The sequence below is a fragment of the Rutilus rutilus genome (genome assembly GCF_951802725.1).
Source record: "Rutilus rutilus genome assembly, chromosome: 1".
Lineage (NCBI taxonomy): Eukaryota > Metazoa > Chordata > Actinopteri > Cypriniformes > Leuciscidae > Rutilus > Rutilus rutilus.
Window position 1 is genome coordinate 73,271,458 of NC_140209.1, and position 24,985 is coordinate 73,296,442.

At 38.9% G+C, this 24,985-nt stretch overlaps 2 protein-coding genes across 2 annotated transcripts in view; both read left to right on the top strand.

The window, feature by feature from the left end:
* LOC311305888 (NACHT, LRR and PYD domains-containing protein 3-like) overlaps positions 1–1,333 on the top strand; it is a 43,696-nt gene extending 42,363 nt beyond the window's left edge. The window contains exon 12 of the mRNA XM_084433855.1: positions 585–1,333. Coding sequence (XP_084289981.1) covers positions 585–759 — 175 coding nt within the window. The 3' untranslated portion in view covers positions 760–1,333. The remainder of the gene's footprint in view (positions 1–584) is intronic.
* A 6,665-nt stretch (positions 1,334–7,998) lies between these two features.
* LOC311305952 (uncharacterized protein) overlaps positions 7,999–24,985 on the top strand; it is a 40,884-nt gene continuing 23,897 nt past the window's right edge. The window contains exons 1-2 of the mRNA XM_084434009.1: positions 7,999–8,209; positions 16,428–16,601. Coding sequence (XP_084290135.1) covers positions 16,570–16,601 — 32 coding nt within the window. The 5' untranslated portion in view covers positions 7,999–8,209; positions 16,428–16,569. The remainder of the gene's footprint in view (positions 8,210–16,427; positions 16,602–24,985) is intronic.

Here is a 24,985-nt window from a genome sequence, read left to right on the forward strand (position 1 = left end):
TCAAGATCAGATCAGATTCTGCAGGTTCTGTCATGATGATGATAACCGTCAACACAGTTTAGTTGTGATACGAGCTACAGGTCAAATAGACATTATGGGTCAGTATATGTGTGCTGACATTCAGGAGTATACCTTGATAATTAACAATAATAGTTTTCCATCAAGCCCAGATTCACTGCATCTCTCTGCACCAGGTCTATGAGTCTCCAGATGTTCTCAAACATGCAGTTTCACAAGCCAGTTTTCTCTGTGCTGACGTTTCTCACTCCTCCTGCTTTAAAGACAGAAAGATCTTAATTTCACACTCTGTATTCATACTGAAAATCATGATCTAGTGAGCTTTTGCCCTTCTGCTCTGTGAGACCTTTCTGTTCTTATGCTTATGTTTGCTTTAGGACTGAGTGTTGCTCTAGTTTCTTTTAAATATATATTTATTTGTGTATTTAAATGTTTAAAGAAAAATTTGATATCTAAATAACTAACTTAAGCTTGTCTTTAAAACAATAATTATGTTTTTTATCGTATCAATCATTTTTTGTAATGCAGTGGACATTTAGTTGATACCTGAATTGCCTCTTCTGCAGGTTTGTGAGTCCTGCTGCTGAGGAAGCCTGTCAGTATGTGAATAGAGTTGTGGGTATAAACCCGTTACTCCAGAGAGAGCTGAATCTGAGTGGACGTGAACTAGGAGACACACGAGTGAATCAGATCGCTGCTCTACTGCAGGATAAACACTGTCAACTCAACACACTGACGTGAGTATTGCTCATTTATTTATTATATTACTTTTAAGCATTTTTTCCCTCAGTCACACAGAGCCAGAACAATTTAAAGTAATAAAATTAAACAGTCAATTAAACTATTAAGCTGCAACCCCACTTTTGAAAAATCCCCAGAATGTCACATGATTATGGCACTTTTTCATGAGTTCCCTATATGGACTAAAGCTGCGTCCGAAATCGCGTACAATGGGAGTAGGTACTACATTTAAATTAGAACGTACTTCGCGACCATTAAAAAAGTACGCTCTATAAAGTATGAATACGGGTAGTATAAATGGAGTCCGGACGTACTGGTATTACGGTTGGAATTGTCACGTAACATGCGCGGTCACATCAGCGCGAAAATTTAAAGAGCCCATTCCACTGACTGCACCAACTTAGAGCAATGTTTTTAGTTCTTCTTTCTGCTTTCGTCTGCGTTTTTACGTCGTTCGTGCTCACAATTCAGAGGAGTCGTCAGTCAGCTGCTCGCAGATCACGCCTTTGTCGAGAGCTTTTGTGTAATTTCTCAAATAAGTTAAATATCATTTAGCCAATACATTTTACCTCAGAAAAAAAAAAAAAAAACACACACACACATAAACCTGTGACAGGGTTTCTGCACATTTTTTAAAGTCAAATTTAAGGCTTTTTAAGACCTTTATAAGACCCGAAGAAATCAAAATTAATACCATGCATTAGGTGTGTGCAATATTGACAAAATATGTCTCGATCGATATTTTCAAAGTTTTCTTGTTAATAATTAGATAACATTTTACTGATTGTGTTTTTGTGCTTGGTGCCATGGCTGGTTTCGGCCTGTTGTTGACAGCTGACTGATGAAGATATTCATATTTTTCATATTCTATGCAGTGGTCAGTTCACAGCAGTGACAGAAATTAACATTTTTTATTAAGGGGTAATATTTGCCATCTTAAATTGATTTCCAGGGACATTTTCACCTATATATTGACATTTGTAGATGTATGCATCACCTTTTATGTCAAATTCTAACATTCAAATTAAATTCTATTAGAGTAATTACACAATATCACTGTTACCAGTCAAATTAAATCATTAAATCAAAATCCATATTTGCATTGCAGAGGTGACACAGTGGCGGCATCAGATCTGGCATTAATATATTTACACTGCATTTACAATTGCATAAATAAAGCTATGAGATTGTTAAATATGAACTGATTTCTAATTTTAACATTCTAATTAAAAAGTACTCTAAATGTGAAACTAAAGCTGCCAGTAGGTGGCGGCAAGTCACTGTTTTAATAAGTGAGTCGAGGGAGTCATTCATTCAACCGTTTCGTTCAAACGGCTGATTCATTCGGGAAGCAAGTGATTGTTCATTGAATCATTAAATTGATTCGTTCAAAATGTGGATTCCAGTCAAAAACTCATCGCTGTCTGTTGCATTGAGACTCTGCTATGGCTTCATTTTGAAATTCTCGTCAGCGAAATAAAGGGAAAACAAACAATATGATACTGTTTATAAAATGTAACTCACAATGTTAATTTATTGTTAAACTGTTATATATAACAATAATCACATTTGCAATTGTGCACGGGAAAACGGAAGTCTTGCTGATGCAGGGTCTCTGCGGATCCTTAAAAAGTCTTAAAAGGTCTTAAATTCGATTTTTCAAATTTAAGGCAATAAAAAGTCTTAAAAATCTTTATTTTTTATTTTTTATGTCTTATTTATACTTATGAAAGGTCTTAAATTTTAGATGACACTTTGACTTATACTTATATAAATGCTTTCGAAATTAAAACTATCTAATTAGCGTAGGCCGTATTATTATTTTTTTAATCTATCTTGGTGGATTTGCTTGTTCACGTGACAATTCGCGTCACTTACGGCAGTATACCAGCCTGCGTCTGTCTCCTGCACGCGAGAGGAGAGAAGAAAACGAGTAAATGTCAGTTCGATTGTAAGTTCATTCTTTATGTGGTTAGGAGTGCGATGTTGTCTATGAACTATGATGATATTGTAATCATTGTTTTAACTATATGAGGCACTGCGAGTGCGAGCTGACATCGCGTTTGTCTCTCATGCTTGCTTTCGCTGCGTGATGTGTCAGTGCAGATGTCCCCAAATGAGTTTTTGTCTTATATTTATATCATATTATGTTGTTATATTAGAATATCACATGAGCAAGAGTGCCGTTTTCCTGTGCACAATTGCAAATGTGCTATTTATTTTATACAACAGTTAAATTAAAAATAAAGTTAACATTGTGAGTTACTTTTTGGACACAATATTGTCAATTTTCACTTTATATCGCAGACGAGAATTTCATAATGAAGCCGTGGTCCAACAGACAGCAATGTTTTTTTTGTTTTTTTTTTACTGAAATCCGCGTTTTGAACGAATCATTTCAACGATTCAATGAACAATCACATGTTTTTTTAATGAATCAGCCGTTTGAACAAATCCACAACTCGCTTATTAAGACAGTGACTTGCCGCCACCTACTGGTGGTTTTAGTTTCATATTTAAAGTATCCTTTAAATGTTAAAATTATAAAACATTTCATATTTAAATATTGAATAGCTTTATTTATGCAATTGTAAATGAAGTGTAAATATAGTAGGCTAATGCCAGTTTTGATGCCGCTTCTGTGTCACCTCTGCACTGCAAGGATGGATTTTAATTTAAAATAAACATTTATTTTGACATTGGTACTGTGTTATTATAATATAATTTAATTTGAATGTTAGAATTTGACATAAAAGGTGATGCATACCTCTAAATACGTTTAGAAACAATGTCCATATATAGGTGAAAATGCCCCTGGAAATCAATTTAAGATGGCAAATATTGCCCCTTAATTAAAATGTTAATTTCAGTCACTACTGTGAACTGACCACTATAGAATATAAAAAATATGAATATCTCCGTGGGTCTGCTGTCAACAACAGGCCTAAACCAGCCGGGATACCAGTACAAAAACACAATCAGTAAAATATCATCTAATTATTATCAACAAAACTTTGAAAATATATTTTTGTCAATATTGCGCACACCTAATGTACGGTATTAATTTTGATTTCTTCAGGTCTTAAAAGGCCTTAAATTTGACTAAATTGTTTAGATACCCTGTGATGTGATATTATAGGTCTATGATAACAACATAATATGATATAAATATGAGACAAAAACTCATTTGGGAACATAGCCTACCTACAGTATAACTGCACACATCACGCAGTGAAAGCACGAGAGACAAAAGCGATGTCAGCTCACAGTGCCTCGTACATCGTTAAAACAATGATTACAATATCATAATAGACAATACACATCGCAGATCGCACACCACTACGCACATAAAGACTGACATTTACCAACTCGCTTCTCCTTCTCTCCTTCTCTCCTGTTTCGCGCTTGTAGGAGACGGACGGGCCGCGAATGACGCGAAATGTCACGTGAACAAGCAAATCCACAAAGAAAGAATAATAAATAAAAAAAGTACGCTAATTAGATGGTTCTAATTTAGAAAACATTTAGATATGTGTAAATCAAATTGCCATCGAAAATTTAAGACCTTTCATAAGTAAAAATAAGACTTTTTAAGACTTTTAAAGGCCTTAAATTTTAAAAATCTAATTTAAGACTTTTTAAGGATCCGCGGACACCCTGTGTGAACAATGACAGATGTTGATTTTTGGTAAGGAAAAAGTAATGTATTTGCTTGTGATATTACCATCAATGAATAAACATGAATGAATCAATAGTATGCGTGTGTGTATCTCTGTTGATTCATTCATGGATGGCAATATCACAAGCAGTGTGTGTGTGTGTATATATATATATATATATATATATATGTATATATAATATATACATATATATATACATACATACATATATACATGTAGGGTAACACACTGAGGAATATATATTTCACTTCTTTATATATATAAAAAAAAATCTTCTAAAATGAGCATTTTTATCAAGCTTGTATATTTAGGTTCAGTAATTTCACTTTAATGACAATTAATAGGTCCTTTTCATTGCCATTAAAGTGAAATAACTGAACATAAACATACAAGCTTGATAAAAATGATCAAACTAGAAGAAAATTTCAGAAGGCACTTAGAAGCTTTTACATCTTAAAGGGACATTAAGTAGGAATTTCTCCCATCTAGTGGTGAAACTGTATTTTGCATTCAAACGAATAATGCTCTCCAGCGCCTCACTTTTTCAAATGCGCGTTGCATCTACGGTAGACGTTATGTACCAAAAAGCTATGACAGGATGTCTTATAATAGCACTTCGAGTTTTTCTTCGGGTGAACAGGTTTGTTACTTAAAACAAACTGAAACTTGAATCAACGAAAAAAAGAATGTTACAGTATAAATTACTGACTGTGAAAAACATTAACTATGGTAGTTAGTAGTAATGCCGCCTTCATTCGTTATATTTTTGAAGTACGTGCATCATCATCATCCGCGCCTTCTCTAACGTTACTTTACTCAATAGCTGCTATTCATCAAAGAGCCTGTTTAACTTACTATGAATAGATAAATAGATATAACTATAAATGTTCTACTATCTATATAATAAAGTTCACAACCAAGCAATGAAAAATAAGCTTGTAATTAAGACCGTAACATTGACTTACCTGTCGAGAAGAAAGCAGGTAACTTCAGCATCTCTTGTTTTGAAAGCTTTCTCCTGCATTAGCTATCCCGACATTAACCCTTGTTTTTGTAATCTCCGGTCACGTTTCCTTTTACGGTCTATTTTGGACTTTTTCGATGACGAGGACTCCTTATCCTGTGACTCATATGTATGTATGAATGAACGGTGTATAAATAACCGTGCAGTGCATCCTTTTAAACTTGCCGCGGCAGTGACAAGCGCCTCTCAACTGCTCTGCTCCTCCGCTTCTGCTGGCTTCAGTCACGTGACGCTGGCTCTGAACGAAACGCGTTGGCCTAGTACTTTTTGTCCCTCTCTGCTATTATAGTTTTTCAAGATTTCATCGTTTTCATTATTACATCGTTTACAAGGATTAGTCTGATCATTGGCATAGGTATTTGTACACCATTGAGGGCATATTTATTAATACAAATATTGATTTGAGATAATAAAATACCTAAAAAGCTACTTATTGTCCCTTTAAGTATTCATAAATGTTTGTGTGTGTGTGTGTGTGTGTGTGTGTGTGTGTATATATATATATATATATATATATATATATATATTAGGGGTGTGCAAAGCAGCCGGTATTTGTATCTGTATTTGTATTTGTTGAGGGGGGAAAAGTATTTGTATTTGTATTAGAGTAAAATTCTTAATAGGTGTTAAAAATCAAAAAGATTTGTGTTACACTTCTAATTTACGTTATAGTGTCAGTATTCTTTAATTATATCCATTATAATAATTATGGATATGCAATATTGGTTGATGTTTTTCCATAAATCCAGCAATGAACATGTAACAACGAATGTCATTGAAAAGAAAATAACATAACAGCCATTACCTACGTTAACGTTACTCTGTCAACAGCCTACTGTCTAAATTACCGAGCTAACAGAGCTACTAGTGTTGTCACGGTACCAAAATTTCAGTATTCGGTACCAATACCAGTGAAAATCCACGGATCTCGGTACCAATTTCGGTACCAAAGCTTAATTTAGATTACATTTACATATATTAAAGTGTATATCACGGTTAAAAAGATGGAAACTGTAGTATTAAAAACACTTTACAATAAGATTCCATTTGTTAGATAACATTAGATAAAATGACCTAATAATAAACAATAGTTATATACTGTCGCAATTATTCTCCTTGGGGTTAATTTAAAAATACATTTTTAAAATCAAAAGTTAACATAATTTATGTTAACATTATTTAAAGGCAGTGTAGGTAAGAATTGTATAAAAAACTTTTTTCCAATTTTTTTTAAACTTTCTTTATATATCAATACATAATTAAAATGTAAGTACTCTGAAAAAGACAGTATACAAATCGAGTGACTCTAGACCTTTTAATCTGCAATAAAGCTACTGAATACACAGCTACTTATTTCCATTCGGGACGAATGAAATGATTGGCCGGGTCGACTGTCACTCTCCCTCGCTACCATGGCAACCACCCCTGCATGCGCGCACACCCGTTTGACTTGAAGAGAGAAAGAGGCACTGAGAGAGACACGGATCGCAAGGAAGAATCACAATAATGGCAGAGAAAGAGCAGTCACAATTCCCAGTACCTGCATATACAGTCAGCGAAGGCAAAAAAAAAAAAGGAACTATAAGGTAGAAAGGTAGGCTACTTGTCACCGGAGTGTAACGTTTGTTCTCTTCAGAGCCATCGTGGAAGTGCTTACATGCAAAACACCGTATGTTATGAATCTTACACGAAATTCACCTTCATCACAGTGTAACTGATGGTAATGGTAAAACGTGTATCAATGCAACCTGTTTTTAGCTTTGCCTTATGTTACTAGCTCGTTACCGAATCAAACTCAATATAAAACTTTACCCGTATCGATATGCTAGCTTGATAGTGAGTACTAACAGCAGCCATGAAAGTTGTTTATATTCATAATGATAAAGTTAGGTATTTTATTACATGTGATTCTGACATGATGTCACTACATGCACTGCGCTCCTCTCCTCCGCTTGGCACTGGCAAACGCGTCCTCCAGCTGCAGACGTCGGCATCGCGCGTTCATGTGTTTTGGGGGCGTGGCTTTGGAAGGAGCCCAGAAGGGAGGGGGTGGGAGCGAATGGAATAAGTAGCTGTGTTTATTGCAGTCCTGAGAGGACTACAGACACTCGATTTTTATACTCTCTTTTTCAGAGTACTTCCATTTTAATTATGTGTTGATATATAAAGAAAGTTTAAACAAATTTGGATTTTTTTTTTTTTTAATTCCTGCCTATCCTATCTTTAATGCACAATGAATGAAGTGAACAAACATGACCAATCAAGTGTTTGTATTAAATAGCATTCACAAACATTAATTGATGTTGTACAAATATATTGTTCACTCAATGTGTTGATGTTAGATAACGCATTAAGTAATGTTAATGAATGGTATCTTATTGTGAGGCTAAAGAGCTGAATTGTGTCTGAGATTGCTGCACTGTTAAAATAAAATCGGTTAAACTGAGAAGCTGAATTCAAATTGAGTGACGAAGATCGGCGGAGATTGCCGAGTGAATGCGGAAGAGCGACGGAGAATGCCGAGTGATGGCGGAAAAAAGTGAAACTCACGTGCAGACGCATGCACGCAGAACGAAAGTGCAGAGAAAGTGAAAAACGCGATTGTTTCACTGAGTCAACGACGCGGTTTCAAGGCACGAGTAATTTCTGCATGAAAATGACGTATGCAGAAAAGTTAAAAGGCTGCAGAGAGTAACGCACAAGACGGGAAAGGCATCAGCAATCGGTCATCTCAGGGACACTGATGGTATGACAAAATCTCTTTAATTGTGTGAAGAACTGATTAAATCTGTGTTATTTGACTATTATAATGTACAATATAGAGGAGAACAGTGAATTATGTCATGCTGTGGTTGTTATTTAAGTGCATGGTGCACAGTTCTCGTGTGTTCATAAAAAATGCAACTTTGTGTATTCAGAAGATACCACGTGACAAATACCACGTTTGTTTAACTAGTTTGTGTAAAATGATAACACTATGTATTGATAAGGAAAGAAAGAGAGCTTAAATATGTAAATGAACAAATATTGGGACAGTTTTATGTGGTAAAAAACTTTATTTCCAATGTATTTGTTCGCAATAATCAGAAGTAATGATATCTTTTTCTTTTCTTTGTTTTCTTTTTGTCTTTAAGGTTATCAACCTTAATGAATCCATTTGAGGCAAACTGTTCAATTACTGTCAAATCTGCCAGAATTTACAAATACAAGAGCTGAAAAGTGATTTGGAGTTGTTCCCTGTGTCCCCTGTGTTTGGCTGATGCTCTTTTCGAGTTAGAAGCAGATACTGATGCACAAAATTCCCAGATAACTCGACACTTAGCCTATTGTAGTGTTACCAAACTATACAGGAGATAAAACGTGTTTTATTTGACTTGACTGTACTTTTATTTAATCCAAAACTGCATTCATATTTCATTTTAAAAGGGCTTTTTAAACCTGCTAAGAGTTATCCAGCCAAGAATAAGCCTAGAACTGCTTTTCTGACGGACTGATATTAATGACATAATGACGGCTTTTTATTTCATTTCTCATCTCCATAAATATAAAGCTAATGAAAGGGCTAGAAATCAATTAATTCTTTGCTGATACTTCCTCGTCATCATGGAGAGCGCAGTTCGCACCGCTTTCTCCTTTCCACACGCGCTTGCTCTCGTGGCGTCTGTCGTTGCTATGCAAACGCGCCGCTCATTTGAAATCTGCACGCGCTAAAAACGCGCTATGTGAACGGCCCCGTATGAAAACGTGACATTTGCCTAATCCAAAATATTTCCATATGTGGCTCTTTCCTCCTTATCAACAAGTGGATTTACAGCCACCACATCAGCAGCACCGCCGGTCAGGAAACGCAGCTTTTTGATATAAAGTTTTTCTTGTTCCCGAATACAAATATTTTTAAAGTATTTGTTCGAAATAGGTATTCGTAAAAAACACATTATTTGTGCCTTTCCGAATACCGTATTCGGGTTCGGCTCCGAACCCGAATACGGGTTTATATACACACACACACACACATAAGATATGGATCATATACATATAATACATACATACATATTATATATTATACATATTATACATACATATTATATTTATAAATAAGCCAACACAGAAAACAAAAAAACTATAAACACGTTTACAGATTGTGAGCCCTACAACCTACTGCGCCAATTCTTCATCTATATTTTAAAGATGGAGCTGACCTCCGCCCCGACCTCCGCCCCGACCTCCGACTTTCACGGTAGTCCATCCAGTCACTGATTGCGACCATGGGTGGAAAAAAAGCACATCGAGGTGCTGGTGTTCTAGCTACATATCACATATTTGAGCTTAATTTTTTACAAATTATTTACTTTAAATTTGGGTAGGAAAAATTAAAGTGGAAATCCAAAAATGACTATCTTGTACACATGCTTTTAAAGAAACAGATTTTTAATTATTTTAAAGTGATGCCCTACAAATGAGATTGTTAGTAAGAAAGTCCCTTTAGATCTTTTAGAAACCTGTGAAGGTTACCTTACTGAAGCTGCTGACGTTCATTTTCTTCCCTCAAGACGACGTTTTAAAACTTTTGCTTTTGGTTGTGCTTTAAGCTCTGTTACACTACTTTGTGCCAAAGTTTTGTGATTTTGTTTTAAGCTTTGTATTCTGTATCTATTTAAAAGTTAAATAATATACGAAAATAAAGCAAATACATTTTAAAGGTGTCTGGAGTGTGTGGGTATTTCTCTATAGTGCGGCACTCATATTTTTCAGATATACCTGCAATTTGCTTGTTTCAAAAACCATCTGGAATCTGCCACAAAATAAGTGCACACACAACACCCTTTAAAAATATTAATTACATATTAATTACTCAATATTCCACATATTAAACACTTTACAACTGACAATCTAACTACTGTAAATCCCTGGGAATTAAGTGTTTTGTAATAAAACTTGCTAAAACAGCAAGACAAAATGAACTTACAAATAAATGAAGAGAGTGTGTAACATTTGTTTTCTTTATTATTATAATTTTTTTAGCAATTATTTCTAAAAGCTGAAGGAATCTTTCCTCTCTCTGGCCTCCTGTTCTCGTCTCTCCTCATGCTCTCGTCGCTCTTTCTTTTCTTTCCTCTCTTTCATTAGCCACTCTCTACTCTATAAGAACACAGGTGTGTTCATCAGCCCCTGCAAAATCAACACAGAATTTAACATTAGTGATGAACCATGGTCAATCTATATTATTATATTAATATTAATGTTACATGGACAAGTTGAGGTACACTTGATAACAGTAGCTTGCTACGTAGCCAACACATATTACATATCAACACTGGTAAAGGAGAAATAAAATCACTGTAAAATAAAAAATAAAAGTTTTGTAACTATCATTTGCGAAACAACGTCGTTGTTTAAATAAAACAGTGCTAACTAGCTGACAGGCATTAGCTCGTTCTGTTCGGTAATAATAATGATAAAATTGTCAATTTTGCAGCCAATTCACAATATTGTACCCTCGATTTACATTATTTAAACTTTTAACAAGTCAGTCGTTTACTTATATGATGTTAAACTAATACAATTTAACCACAAAGAAACAATTTTCAAGTGTTTTGTAAAGTATTTACACTTGAAAACAGCCGCGTCTCCATTTTCTGTCATTATCGAATATAACGACGACAACTCCTCTCCCGTGGCATCATGGGATACTGATAGTAAAGTGTCCATCGTATGCGCACTTCAGAATCTCGCCGGAAGTAGTAGGTCATCCGGGTACTTTTCGCCTACTGTTTTTCTAATTCTCTGATTTCGGACATACTACTCTGCTCGCGTACTGTTTTTCGCATACTATATAGTAGGGAAGTATTTGATTTCGGGCGCAGCTTAAATGTGCATAGGGCGCCCTCAGGCTGCTGGTATGGATTGAAAACACAGTACATCAGAGAATCCAGCGCTCATAATGATTACATCGACACATTTGGGTATAAATTCAGTAAATATTATTCCTGTCTATAGAAATATGATGTAAATCTATGAGAATCTATCAATATTTCTCCAAATCTGCACATTTTTGAGCTAAAGCCCTGAGGGACGTTGTTTTGACAAGAGTTGTCATGACGACAGCACAGGAGTTTTTTTCTGAATGGGCTGACGCTCATAATTCATATTAAAGGTATCGACTCATTTTTTCATTACATAACTCCTGACACAAATTAAGACATAACTGTCACTATACGTTTCTCAGAATACAATAGTGATCAAATACTGAAACTTGAGTCTTATATCTTTTTAATGATGTATAGTTTGTCAAGGTAATAACATTAAATCTGATAGTAACTTTGAACTATATAAAAAATAAAATAAAAACTTCAGTGTGCCGGTGTTACGGATCAACTGAGGATCATGTTAACTGGGGGAACGCGCGTGCGCATGCGAGACAGAGACTGTGGCCGTTTCTCAATATGCGTTCTTGTCTGTACTTGTGTTCTTGTGGACTTGTGAAACGTCATCAGTCGCTGCCCAAGTACTGTTCCAATTCAAAGTTCACATCTAGCCAAGTCCAGTTCAAATCCCCGGATGTGTTCTTGATCCGCCCCTTTTACAGAGGATGCATCGAGAGGTGACTTGTGCGGACTTGAGACAGCCAGGTATCCCAGAATGCATCTCACACCAACCAGCAAGCGTCAATAGCGGAGGAGAAACCCAGCGTAATTTTAAAATACTGCTGTTATTGTGTCACGAAATGTAGTTTTAAGAGTATTTCAGGCGAGAATGTAGTTGTTTAAAGCTCAAATCTTTGGTTTATTTATAAAGATAGCACCTATTTGAAAATTTGATCTGACGTTTTCGGAGTTGTGAGAACCAGGCAATCGGACGCTCGGCGCTCATGTACCCCGCCGAGAACAGCCTTTCCTCGGCTAGTGCTGCTGACGGCTGTCGGATGTCTCCAGTCTAGTGGTTTAACATGAGATATAAATCGTTTTGTGTATATCTAACGGTGATTTATTTATGTATTTATTTTACTTGTCTCATTAATCTATAATTTGTTCCCTGGCAAAACGTTTTGGCTGAGGGCAAAGTGAAGTTTCATAGCTTTATATATTTAGTCTATTTAACTTTAACGTTGTAGCCTAGAGAGCTATAATGTTTGACTGAATCGTTTGCTAGCTTCTTATACCTTTTTGGCTACTTATACTTTTATAATGGCTATTATTGATCATTAAAACTGACATTTAACAAAAAAGGTTATGTCATTGTATTATATATATATATAAAACATATAAAATATTTTATTATACATGTTGCCTACATTCTCTTCACTGTATGTATAATAAAATAAAATGACACAACCCTGTCTCTTTTTGCTAAATGTCAGTTTTAATTATCAATATTATAATGTTTTTTATGTATCATATTTTTAAAATGAAAACAAAAAGAGTCAGGGTTGTGTTTTATATTTCGTGTTGTTATACATATATGCAGTGAAGATGCGTTGCCTGAACCACATTTGTGTGGCCATTAATATGTTTAAGATTTTTTTTTTTAAATGAAAATGAAAAGAGGCAGAGTGGTGGTTTATAACATATTTTGTTTTATTGTAGCCTAAATATATATAAAGAGATAACCGGAGTAGCCAGAGCGAGCTGAGTGACGCTATCAAGTACGCCGCTGTTCCATTTGCAGAATTATCGGACCGAAGTTTGCGTACTTGGTATTGAGAAACGGCCTGTGTTCCAAACCGTGTAGCGCGCGCACGGCAGAGAGGGAGAGGGAGCGAGAGAGAGCATCCTGATTGGCCCGTTTCGGTAAGTCAACCAATCAGTTGTCAATTCCTTCAGAGTGAACACAGGTGAATACATACCTGTATTTCGGTCGAAGTCCAAAGTAGTCGATTGTCGAGTTCACGCGCGTGATCATTCGTACTAAACCTATGCGCGTGAACTCGACAATTGATTACTATGGACTTCGACCGAAAACAGGATGTAAATACAGGTATGAGCGCTGGCTGAAATAACATCATTTTTATTCATATCTTTCACATCTACTGCAGTCAGATTGACCGCGTGTTCACTCTGAAGGAATCACTCACATGGCTGTGCACTTGTAATGACACATCAAGGATGTTAAGAGGCTAAAAGCAGGTTTAAAACGTGCCCCATTTAAGTCAACAGGGTGCACATTTTAAAAAGAGGATAACACGGTGTAGGCAACACCGATTTTTGTCGTTGTTCTCTGTACTGACAGCACTCCAAATTTACAAAAAAATGAGCTCAATGTTAAAATTGACCGGAGTTCTCCTTTAAAGGCGTCTAAAACATTCAGCGGAGCAGCGACAGAGTAAACAACAGTGTCCGAATATGATACAAACATTTACCAATAACGTGGAAAGCTTTTAAATCTGCTCAGAGAAAGATTCGCTGTGACGAATCTGTCACCGTTCAACATCTGCTGGAAATCCAGGTAAAATTATCTGCGTGCACGCGCGCGTCCCCAGTTAACATGATCCCCAGTTGATCCGTAACACCGGCGCACTGGCAAAGGTTAACAGGTTAATAACACAAAATTAAAAAGGTGATATTAAGCTTTAAATATTTGATTAAGACAGACAGTTTGATCGTGGGTCAATAATTATATCAGTTTCTGTAGAGGCAGAACAATGTTTTTTTTCAGACATCAGGATCAGAACTGTTCATAACTGCTTTCAATTTAATCTTTGTATTTCACAAATGTCTAATTTTGGTGCAACATATACTGTAACTTGTAAAAACCGAATAAGTGCATTTTAAAAGTCTGTGATCAGTATCTGCCTGTAATAAGATCCACTGAATGTAAGTTGACTGAACGCTAGTGATGGGCGCTTTCGAAACACGCTTCATGAAGCTGTGAAACCTTTACCAATCTTTTGTTTCGGATCAGTGGTTCAGAATGTGTATCAAACTGCCAAAGTCACATGATTTCAGTAAACGAGGCTTCGTTACGTCATAACTGTTTCAAAACGTTTAAAAATATCAATGGTTCACCACTGGGGGGCGATGATCTCTGTGAACCCATGAATCATGCAGATTCATTGAGATTGAACAAGTGTCTGTGGGTTTTACTTGATCTCTGATCAGTTTTTTTACATTTGTAGACATTTTAATTAGACATTAGTATAATTAAAAGGAATAATAGTAGCAGGGTTCTCAAGTCTCACGCATTGGCCGTGAGACACACGCAATTCAACCAGTTCACACGCTCACACGCCACACCGTGTATTTCTCACGCTGAAAAGGCAATGCCAACCAAGTTGTCCTGCAAGCTTTATATATAACGTTGTATACGAGCGCAGGCACACAAAGTGAAGTTTCCTGCCGCCAGCACGTATCTCGGCCAGATTGTGAGATGCGCGAACCATAGGCGCGAACACACGGAAGTTGACGGAAAATTCTCGGCCGCCGTACGTTCGTTACTAAGTAACCAACAACATCACGCGAACACACGTCTTGATGGAGAAGGTAAGTTGGAATTAAGAAAGCTCGTCTAACATTTTTAGGCCAGAACATTAAATATATCAATGTTATCAAGGCGTCAAAATGTGCAACAAACACTTACAACACAAAACACATTTCATAAGCTGCAGTGTGTACTCTTGTGTACACACACACACACACACGTAGTGTTTTAATTTTTTATGGGGACTTTCCATAGACATAATGATTTTTATACTGTACAAACTGTATATTATATTCCCTTACACTAACCCTACCCCTAAACCTACCCATCACAGAAAACTTACTGCAATTTCACATTTTCAAAAAAACATAACTTTTTTGATTTATAAGCCGTTTTCCTCATGGGGACCAAAAAATTTCCCCACACGAACAAGGATTTCGGATATTGCCATCCTTGTGGGGACATTTTGTCCCCATAATGTAAGGTTTACCAGGCCATACTTACACACACACACCTTAATACTATGTCATTTGTTCACAATGTCCCACCACACAATAAATCATTATACCATTACGACTAGACACATTCAAAATGCAAAAAGATTTGTTTTTCCAAACTGTTTGGAGCAATTTGTTATATTTTTGTATATTTGTAATTTTGAAATATAACATTTAAGAGTATATTTGATGTGATTAATTGCTCTGTCATTTATCAGATTTACCAATTGTTATAATTTCAATTTGTGCTGGTTAATTATGAACAATGGGTAAAATTGGGGGGCGGGGACGGACGGGCGGGGGCGGGGCTCCATTAGGGCTCCTCCCCTAACCGCATGTGATCTCACTCCAAGCTTTTGATAAAACTTGAGAACCCTGTAGTAGTTAATAGTCTCTTATTGGCCTGTTTAGCGGAGCCATCCATAAAATACACTGACACTGCCTCACGGTGCAGCACTAAAGCAGATGAACTACCTTTTACAAAACTTGTTTGATTGTCTTCTGCTTAAGGAAATACTTTTATTCCTTAATCTGATCATGTTAGTTTATACAGTTATTCTTTGTTCATGTTAATTCACAGGGGATTTACTAATGTTATTCTGTTAACTTTTGTATTTAAAAATGTATTAGTAAATGTTTAATCTTAAGGTTATTAAATGCTGTATAGTATTGTCCATCATTGGTTCATGTTAACTAATGTAGTTAATGTTAACAAATTAAACCTTACTGTAAAGTTTTAGCAAGTAGAAAATGTCTGAAAACAACCGACATAAACACATTTGACCCAGTGAGCAAACCAAGGGTAACACTGACATGAAAGAACCTTAAAGATTAAATGAAATGAATGTGTAAACTAACATAAATAGATTAACGCTTTCAACCTTTGTATTGTTACAGTGTTGGTAGTATATTTAAATGAACAATGTGTAGTCTTTCTCCATGTTACCTTTACCTTGATATCCCTGTTTATTTGTCAGCAAAAGTCTGCTGGATGAAGATGAACACGTTAGTTGATCATCATAGATCTGAGTCATTTTCTCTTTCTCTCTTCAGTCTGAATAGATGCAGTATTACAGAGAAACAGAGTCTCATCCTGACTTCAGCTCTGAAATCAAACCCGTCACACCTGAGAGAGCTGGACCTGAGCTGGAATACACTAGGAGACTCTGGAGTGAAAAACCTCAGTGATCTACTGATGAACCCACAACTCAAGCTGGAGAAACTACAGTTAGTATCATTATACTGTACAGCAATTACAGTAAGCTACTTGCTTTTCTTTCTGTCAGAGTCAGTACGAGTGTGGCACGGACAAATCATACACTATAATAAAATAATGTCTGAAACCACCACTCACTGTTAACTATGCACAATATTTGAAGCAGAATATGTTGCTGCTCACGTAATTCGTGCTGCAAGCGACCCCATTAATGTGAGCCACGTATATGACAGATTATTTTAGCATGATACAGGGGAGAGCGGGGCACAAAGTAACGCTTTTTGACTTTCTCAGTTTGTGTAAATCTACTTATGGTTCAGAGTATTTATTTTTTCCCACATTAATTTTCCACATGTCTAGTACAATTATGTGTTTTTGTTTTATTAATACAGTATATACTTTTTTCTTGATATACCCCGAAAGAATGGAAGTGAAATGTGACAACATGCCCCATAGGTGGAGTACATTGTAACATGTGTGGGGCACATTGTAACATGACCATATGACAGCATAAAACGTTATCTGATCTAATTAAAAAAATATACAAAACAAACTAAAAATTTTCTAAATAAAATACAATTAAAAAACTTTTTCATATAAAATAATGGCACTTTTTAATAATTAAATATAAACTAATTTTTGAGTTTGGACTACGAACACATGAAAACACAGCTATACAACATAGTTCAAAACAAATAAATAATTAGTCATTTCTGAACATTGACTCTCAGTCTTTATTCACCTTTTTCTCACGTTTTCTCAATAAAATTAATAAAAGTATAGAATATAATAGCATATTTCTAATAGGGGCACATTGTAACGCAGTGTTACAACATGCCCCCGCCTGCACAACTGGGATTTAAACCCTGCTAGTGTCTTCTGCTAGTTAGCGAAGCATTAAATAACTATCTCAACTGTTAAATAACATCTTGGAGATTAAAATAATATCAGATTTGTCTTATTTTAAATAAACACAAAAAATAGAGATGAAAAATTTACTTAAGTAAGAAATTTACCTTTGCCATGGTTTAATAAATGTATATGGATATCTTCAAAAAAAAAAAAAAAATTTGGCGGATTTTGTTTGTGTTGATGTGTTGATATGGCAACTAGTAAATACACAAAGTTTCGTCATCCAAGCATGTGCGGAAGTATTTAAAACAAGCGCGTTACAACTAGCCCCGCATTAGGTTGTGCCCCGCGCTCCCCTAGGCTATTTCCCATTGATAAATACAGTGCAAATAGTCCCGTCTCTTTGGATAAAAGGGAAGTGGAAATAAAAATCAATAATAGGCTGAATGGTACCATGATATGTCCGTAACATGTCCGTAGATGACCTACCCATAACTGTTACATTAGAGTTAGCTATAACACAGTTACAGTATAAAAATTATGTCTAAAGTACCCATAAAACATGAAAACCCAACAACCCAATGGGAATATATCCTTGTTGTGTAAAACATCTGTTCATAATCTGTGATTACACAATTCCAATACGAATAGCCAGTGGCGGAGCCAGGATTTTTTCATAGGGGTGGCCAGGCAAGGGGCAGCAACCAGTCTGGGGTGGCACAGAAATCTTAATTATTTTATCATAATTGGACTGTTTTAGTGCATACACAACTGAATATAGTTCATTTGTACCTCATTGTAATTGAGATAGTAGTGAATTAGGAATCATGGAATACTGAGTGATTTAAAAAAAAAAAAAATTATTATTACCCACCACCTCATATTAAAATTAATTAAATAGTAATAAAAGGGCACACAATATAGGCTAGCTAAAGTTCAACTTGCTCAGTTAGCTTGGTTCTGGTTCTCAAAATCTCCAATAGCTTGTTCTATTGCAGATAACAGATAACTACAGATAACTACTGAAGTCCAAAGATTATTCAACCTTCAATGCGTTTTATATAATCATTTGTCATAAGTATAATCATTAAATAAGTTTGTCAAAACAAATTTTTAACTTTCTATATTAGGCTAGTTGTCAAAATAAATAATTGCAACAGTTCTATCATACCTAAATTCAGGGACGTGCACAGACATTTTGAGGGGCAGGGGCTCAAGTGAAATAAAGGGCACTTCTCATAATTACGTTTTTTTTTCTTCTTTTTTTTAAACAAAAAAGTATATATATTAACGCAACTCTGACTTCCTTTAAAAAAAATTTATTTATCTAATTTTATCTTCCTCAAACTCACGCAATTGTTTCATTTTCAAAAGATGTCTTCAAAATAATCAGTTTACACAGAAACCATGGTCTCCTTAGTATTCACTAGGTTTATAGAGCAGCAAAGGAAACCATTCCACAATGTGCATGTTTTGAAAACATTTTCTATGCTACTAGTTTCAAGTATATATTTAGAATAACCTAAATAACTGCATCAAGCAGAGGGGCGTGTTTTCTTAATAATTTGTTTATTTTTGCACAAGGCACTACATCATTTTAATTATTTTGGTGTTATCAGAATACATAACACTTTAAAATCAACACAAATATTCACTCTAAACTGAAGAGGGCTGTTGCTGCTATTTTGTTAACTTTACTGAAAAAAAATCACTGCAAAAATGATTGACAAAATACAAAAATACAGCAACTTAATAAAATTATTAAAAAAAAAAAGGTCTTCTACTTCAAAATAAACTAACTAACTCCGCTGTGCTGAGTATAACAGACCGTTGCCATGAAAAACAGAGCGTTGCTATGGACTCACAGGATTCTAACCGTAGAGACGGAGCGTACTATTTTCTTTAGCGGAAGCAATACAATCTGGTTTAAATCAATAAACTCCCTTTTAAATCATTATTTTGTGCGCTTCAGAACTCCTGACCTGATATTTAGATATACTATTCTTCAATAAATATATTTGTTTGACAGGGAAGCTGTGTGCAAACAGGAATATATATTATATAAAAATTAAATTAAAAAAAGCACCCCTTTCTCTCCAGGAATAAAAAGGGCAGGTGCTCAAGCCCCCTTTGATGTCTATGCGTGCACGTGCCTGCCTAAATTAAAAAGGAAAACGTCTCGGTTACGTATGTAACCCTCGTTCCCTGAGTACAGGGAACGGAGACGTGTCGTCGGGGGAGTTCCCTGACAAATTGGGATCACGCTAGGGAGACCAATTGCCTACGAGTGAATTAAAACGAGCCAATGAAATTGGCATGCAGGATTTGCATTCCGCAGCCCGCCTACCAGCGCAGGTATAAAAAGGCGGAAGCAACGCATGCACAGTGCTTTTCGCTGAGGAGCCGAACAGTGTCCGATCCTCCGCAAAGGTACAGCAACATGGCGACGGGACGACACGTCTCCGTTCCCTGTACTCAGGGAACGAGGGTTACATACGTAACCGAGACGTTCCCTTTCGTTCTGGGAACTCCAATGTGTCGTCGGGGGAGTTCCCTGACGAATTGGGATCCCTAGTAAAACGCCATGGTGCTGGCCCCTTCCAGCACCCAGCTAAGCTACCCTGCAGCAGTTTCTTGAATAAGTTGCGGGAGCTAGCTAGGGAATCACACTGCTGTTCCGCAAGACCCGCACAGTGGATTTTGGATAACACTGGGAAGCGTGCCCTAACCCCCAGGGGGGTGGGGGAACGCTGCGGAAGCCCAGCCTGCTTGAGGAAGGCCTGGAATACACATATGTACTAGCCCAGTGGGGTAGTGAAACATATGGCAGTCCCTGAGGTAGTCCCAATCCGAGGGAAGTGGGAGCGTACTCAACAGGGACGACAGAACGAGTCTGTCAAGGGGAAGTCACGGCTGAACTGCACGTGGCATCATGGGTCACCGTAGAGACCACTGAAAAACACCCAGTCTACTAGCAACTCTTACTAGAGTAGCAGACCTGGCGCCGGGCGGTCCGCCACGCCTGGCACCGGAGGGGTGATGGAGGAACTCACGAGGCTCACCGACGTAGGGCGCCAACGGAGCAAAAGTCGCACGTATCCGGCCGAGGCACGGAATGGCGTAGCAAGCCGACGCAACCTATTCCCTCGCACCACTGGTCGTAGCGAGTACTCGGGAGGAAACAGGTTCCACACGTAGGCTATAGAACCTAGCGAACGTGTTCGGTGTCGCCCAGCCCGCAGCTCTACAGATGTCTGTCAGCGAGGCGCCTTGAGCCAAAGCCCAGGAAGCGGCAACACCTCTAGTAGAGTGAGCCCGCAACCTGGGAGGACAAGGCTCACCCAGAGACTCATACACTCGGGTGATAACATCCACTAACCAGTGAGCTAACCTCTGCTTGGAGACAGCCTTCCCCTTCTGCTGGCCTCCGAAACAGACAAAGAGCTGATCTGAGGTTCTGAAACTTTGCGTTCTGTCAATATAAACCCGCAGTGCGCGGACGGGACAGAGAAAAGCTATGGCTGGGTCTGCCTCCTCCTAGGGCAGCGCTTGCAGGTTCACTACCTGGTTCACGAAGGGAGTGGTAGGAACCTTGGGCACATATCCGAGCCGGGGTTTCAATACAACATGAGAAAGGCCCGGCCCGAACTCCAGGCACGATTCGTCGACCGAAAATGCTTGCAGATCCCCGACCCTCTTGAAAGAGGCCAATGCTAACAGGAGCGCTGTCTTAATGGACAGGATATTAAGCTCTACTGTCAGCAAAGGCTCAAAGGGAGGACTTTGAAGAGCTCTAAGAACCAGAGCTAGGTCCCAAGAGGGTACAGAGTGCAACACACGAGGTGGATTTAACCTCCTAGCACCCTTAAGGAATCTGATGATCAGGTCGTGCTTCCCCAAGGACTTACCTTCTACTGCATCGTGATGTGCTGCTATTGCAGCGACATACACTTTGAGGGTGGAGGGAGACAGCCTTCGCTCCAACCCATCTTGCAGGAAAGAAAGCACGGCTCTGATCGGGCAAGTTCGGGGGTCCTCCTGACGGGAGGAACACCAATCGACGACAGGTTCCACTTCAACGCATAGAGGCGCCTCGTAGAGGGGGCTCTAGTGGAAGTGATGGTATCTACCACTGCCTGTGGCAGGCCATCTAGAACCTCCGCGTCCCGTCCAGGGACCAGACATGGAGTTTCCAGAGGTCTGGACGCGGGTGCCATGGAGTGCCCCGTCTCTGAGAAAGAAGGTCCTTCCTCAGAGGAATCAGCCAAGGAGGGGCTGTCGCGAGGAGCATGAGTTCCGTGAACCAAGTCCTGGTGGGCTAATATGGCGCCACTAACAGGACCTGCTCCTCGTCCTCCCTGACCTTGCACAGAGTCTGTGCAAGAAGGCTCACTGGGGAAAACGCATACTTGCGCAGGTCCCGGGGCCAGCTGTGGGCCAGGGCGTCCGTGCCGGGGGTCCCCTCGGTCAGGGACTAAAACCACTGGCAATGGGTCGTGTCCGGAGAAGCAAACAGGTCTACCTGTGCGACTCCGAAGACACTCCAAATCAGCTGGACCGACTGGGGATGGAGTCGCCATTCTCCTGGCAGGGGAGGCAACCGTGAGAGCTCGTCTGCCACACGGTTGAGCTCCCCTGAAAGATGAACGGCATGAAGCGACCTCAGATGCTTCTGACTCCATTGGAGGAGGTGGGAGGCGAGTCGCGACATACGACGGGAGCGTAGACCACCTTGATGGTTGATGTACGCAACGGTCGCAGTGCTGTCCGTTCGGACCAGTACTGCTTGTGTCTGAGAAACCCCTTGAGGCGACACAAAGCTAGACGTACTGCTTGCAACTCTAGGCAGTTGATGTGCCAATGCAGCTGGGGCCCCGTCCACAGACCCAAGACTGCATGCCCGTTGTACGTGGCCCCCCAACCCATGGCAGAGGCATCCGTGAACACCACAGCATGCCTGGAAACCTGGACTAGGGGCACTCCAGCCCGTAGAAACACAGGGTCCGACCATGGGAAGAAGGTTCGGCGGCAGCGCGGGGTAACTTTGACCCGGAGCATACCGTTCTGCCACGCCCACCTCGGGACTCGATCGTGAAGCCAGCGCTGAAGCGGTCCCATATGTAACAAGCCGAGCGGCGTTACTGCGGCTGCGGCTGCCATATGCCCCAGGAGCCTCTGAAATTGTTTCAGTGGAACCGCTGTCCTGCCTCGAAAGGACTTGAGGCAGGTGAGCACTGACTGGACGCGCTCCTCTGTGAGGCGCACAGTCTGGGCGACCGAGTCCAGTTCCATACTGAGATAAGAGATCCTCTGCACGGGGCAGAGTTTGCTCTTGTCCCAGTTGACCTGAAGCCCCAACCGACTGAGGTGCCGGAGTCCCTGTCCCTGTGATCGCACAACACATCTCGCGAGTGAGCTAGAATGAGCCAGTCGTCGAGATAGTTGAGAATGTGAACACCTTGTTCTCTCATGGGAACAATGGCACCTAAATCGTTCTCAAATTTCTTCAGTGAACTGCATGAACTGTTAACCCTTTCCTCTGCCTTATCCCCCTGTATCATATTACTTGGTGATTTCAATATACATGTTGATACTGTTTGTGCAGAATCACGCGAACTCTTGTCAGTATTTGAATGTTTCAATCTTGTACAACATGTCGATTTTGCTACACACTCAAAAGGTCACACACTGGATCTTGTCTGCACTTCTGGTCTACACAATGTTTCCGTGCTTGGTTCTCAAATTGGACTGTCTGATCATCTCCTCATTGAACTAAACTGTGAAACGCCTATTCCCCGCCTCAGGGTGAAATCCACTATAACCTATCGTAACGTCAATTCTGTTAATCCTCTACTGTTTTCTGAATCTGTACAATCTCATCTCTCTGATATTACTGAACACACTAGCTCTCACGATATTCTTACCAAGTATAATACCTGTATTTCCACTGCCCTTGATTTACATGCACCTCTTAAAAGTAGTGTCGTACCTTCTGCACACACGTCTCCCTGGTTTACCCCTGCACTTCGCAATCTAAAAACAGCTGGTCGTCGTCTTGAACGCCATTACAAGAAAACTGGTTTGACTGTTCACCTTACTGCTTACACTGACCATATCCAGTTGTACAAATCTGCTATAAACACTGCACGCTCTACTTACTACTCTACTATTATTAATAATGCATCTTCCCGACCCAAAGCACTTTTTTCTGTAGTCAATAAACTCACCAACTCTCCAGCACCTGTCATCGGTAACTCAGCAGACCTCTGTGAGTCTTTCCTGCATTTTTTCAAAAATAAAATTGATAACATTCATAATCATTTCACATCCATGATCTCTCCTGTCTCTCCACACGACTTTCCCACTGCTTTTACATCTGGTACTCTCACTGATTTTGCCCCACCAACTCCTGCTTATATCTCTGAGCTAATCATCAAAGCAAACGCATCTTCCTGTCATCTTGATCCTGCTCCTACTACTTTACTTAAAAAATGTGCACCTGTTATTTCACTGCCGATTTCACTTCTCTTCTCCCAACTACTAAGTTCTGGTGTTGTTCCTCTTGAATTAAAAACTGCTGCTGTCACTCCTGTCCTTAAGAAACCTGGCCTCGACCCCTCTGACATGGCCAGCTACAGACCAATCTCAAATCTACCATTTCTTTCAAAATTGCTTGAGAAAGTGGTCACTGCTCAGCTTCAAACACATCTGTCATCTAACAACCACTATGAATGTTTTCAATCCGGTTTCCGCACCCTCCACAGCACTGAGACAGCACTCCTTAGGGTTGTCAATGATCTCCTTATGGCCACTGACTCAGGCTCCACCAGTATTCTAATTCTTCTAGATATTTCCTCTGCATTTGACACAATCTCTCACAGTATTCTCATCTCACGGCTCTCTGCTCTTGGTATTTCTGGAACTGCCCTATCCTGGTTCACCTCCTACCTGTCTGATCGCCAGCATTACATCTCTATCCGCCAGGCTAAGTCCACTACTGCCTCTGTCCCACACGGTGTTCCCCAGGGTTCTGTTCTCGGGCCTCTTCTCTTCATCATCTACATGCTCCCACTAGGTAACATCATCCGTCTTCATGGCTTTAACTTCCATTGCTACGCAGACGACACTCAACTATACATCCATTCTCAACGCAATGCTCCTTTCCCCTCAAATTCCATATCAGCTTGTATTGATCATATAAATGCTTGGATGACCAGTAATTTTCTCAAACTCAACACTGATAAAACAGATCTACTTCTTATTGGTTCACCTCAAATTACATCCCGTTTCTGTGTTGACAATGTTAACATTGCTGGAGTTTTTGTTCAACCTTCCACCACTGTCAAAAACCTTGGTATAATCTTTGATTCCTCTCTTTCCTTCCTTCCACACATCTCCTCACTCAAGAAATCTGCCTTCTTTCACCTACGCAATATTGCTCGCTTACGTCCATTTCTGAATATCAAAGATGCTGAAACTCTGGTTCACGCTTTCATCACTTCACGGTTAGATTACTGCAACTCTCTCTTCTATGGCTTACCCA